The sequence below is a fragment of the Loa loa genome, assembly GCF_000183805.2.
Source record: "Loa loa unplaced genomic scaffold supercont3.1858, whole genome shotgun sequence".
Lineage (NCBI taxonomy): Eukaryota > Metazoa > Nematoda > Chromadorea > Rhabditida > Onchocercidae > Loa > Loa loa.
Window position 1 is genome coordinate 1 of NW_018110037.1, and position 1,648 is coordinate 1,648.

Here is a 1,648-nt window from a genome sequence, read left to right on the forward strand (position 1 = left end):
CATTAAACCGTTACTAAAACTAATTGTGTTTTATGAACATCTTATCATAAAGTATATTATTGATCGGATATTGTCGATAATGCTGCACTGCATTTGTTTCTAATAATTAGCTACAATACAATAGATTAAATATGCAAATTGAGACATTTAAAACAGTTTAAAACATTCAAAAAGAAGTCATCTAAAATGTACAATTAATTTCGTAATTATTATACGTAATCAGTGAATTACTACTTTATCACTCAGGATCCACATCACTTTCTAATCACTCAAAAACAAATGACCACGTCCGATCGATAATAGATATCATCAGAAGATATCAAAAAAATATGAATAGATATCTAGTATGTAAAATAGATATTTCAATTAGATAAATGAAGTGACCATTTTTTACTGTCATCTCAGTGTGTTTGAATTGTTTTTTCACTATGAACAAATCAAAATATTTTTTAAATTTATTGAAATTAAAATTAATTTTCCTTTAGATATTAAACGTACTTAAAAGTATGAGTAGCGTTATGCGGAGAAATGACTGACTAATTATTATTCTATCATATTTTTCGTTCCTAATTCATTGATTTTATGCGATTCCTGTTATCAATTATTTATTATTTCATATCTATGCTTTTCTTAAACTAATCAATATTTTATTTTATTTTAGGCTTGTTTTAGATGGACTGCAATGTAGTCATAACGTTATAAGCTTTTTGCAATTGACGATTAATACTTCTTCAAATGTAACTGTTAAGAATATTTTATACTTCATAAGTATTTGATAAATTTGTTGCTTTTACAGAATGTTTGCAAATCCGGAAATCCAGATATCGCAATTCTTTTGTATTTTCTTAAAAAAGTAGCCGGTAATGCTCTAAACATTCTAAAGATATGTAAGGGATTTGGTCGCATATCAGTAATGATATCACCATCCATACAATAAAGATTAGTAAATTTACAATCTGTGCTCATGATCGTCTTAATGTTGTTGCTGAAAATAAGTGAAGTTTGAAGTTCATCTGTGATTACATGACTTCCATAAATGTGTGGATACGCCAATCTTTTGCATCTTCCGCTTTGAATAGTGCAGTGTTCAGCATGGCCCAGATCTGAGACTATACCTTTGCCATCGTATAGTAATAATTGACTTTCTGTGATTGCAAAATTTGTTGTAGCTTGACATCTTACTCCTATAATGATGACGACAAATAATGATGTACAATATTCCATTCATTATTTGTCGTCCAGGTACCTGGTGCTATTTGTTTCATGATGATTTCATTGATTACCTTATGTTCATGTGAAAATGTACAAGTTTGCGATGATATTGCTGAAGTGGTTGCCAGCGACGCCAGCCAACTCCGCCACCATCTCGCGAAGAAGTAGAAGCGTTCCATCAATTTCTGGAGGAACAACGAGATCTGGAACGGGAAGTAGAAAATCGAAACCAGTTCGCGCTCCACCTCCTTGAACAACAACAGCAACAACAAGCGGAGTTGCACCAATATTTAGAGGAGGAAGAATCAGTACCGGCACTGGTTGACACTCCGGTCAGCCGGGAGGAGGTGGAGGAGATGGAGGAGATGGCGGAGTTACGGCAGATACCGTACGATGAAAATGAAGCAGATTTTAATGGGACACCAGGAGCGTCGGC

At 33.4% G+C, this 1,648-nt stretch overlaps 1 protein-coding gene across 1 annotated transcript; it reads left to right on the forward strand.

Annotated features, from left to right (window-relative positions):
• Positions 1–1,330: 1,330 nt before the first annotated feature.
• LOAG_19123 (hypothetical protein) lies at positions 1,331–1,642 on the forward strand (the record flags this gene model as incomplete). The annotated part of the gene is made up of 1 exon (XM_020451777.1): positions 1,331–1,642. A coding segment is annotated over one exon (310 nt), but the record flags the coding sequence as incomplete, so codon positions are not given.
• Between the last annotated feature and the right edge of the window lie 6 nt (positions 1,643–1,648).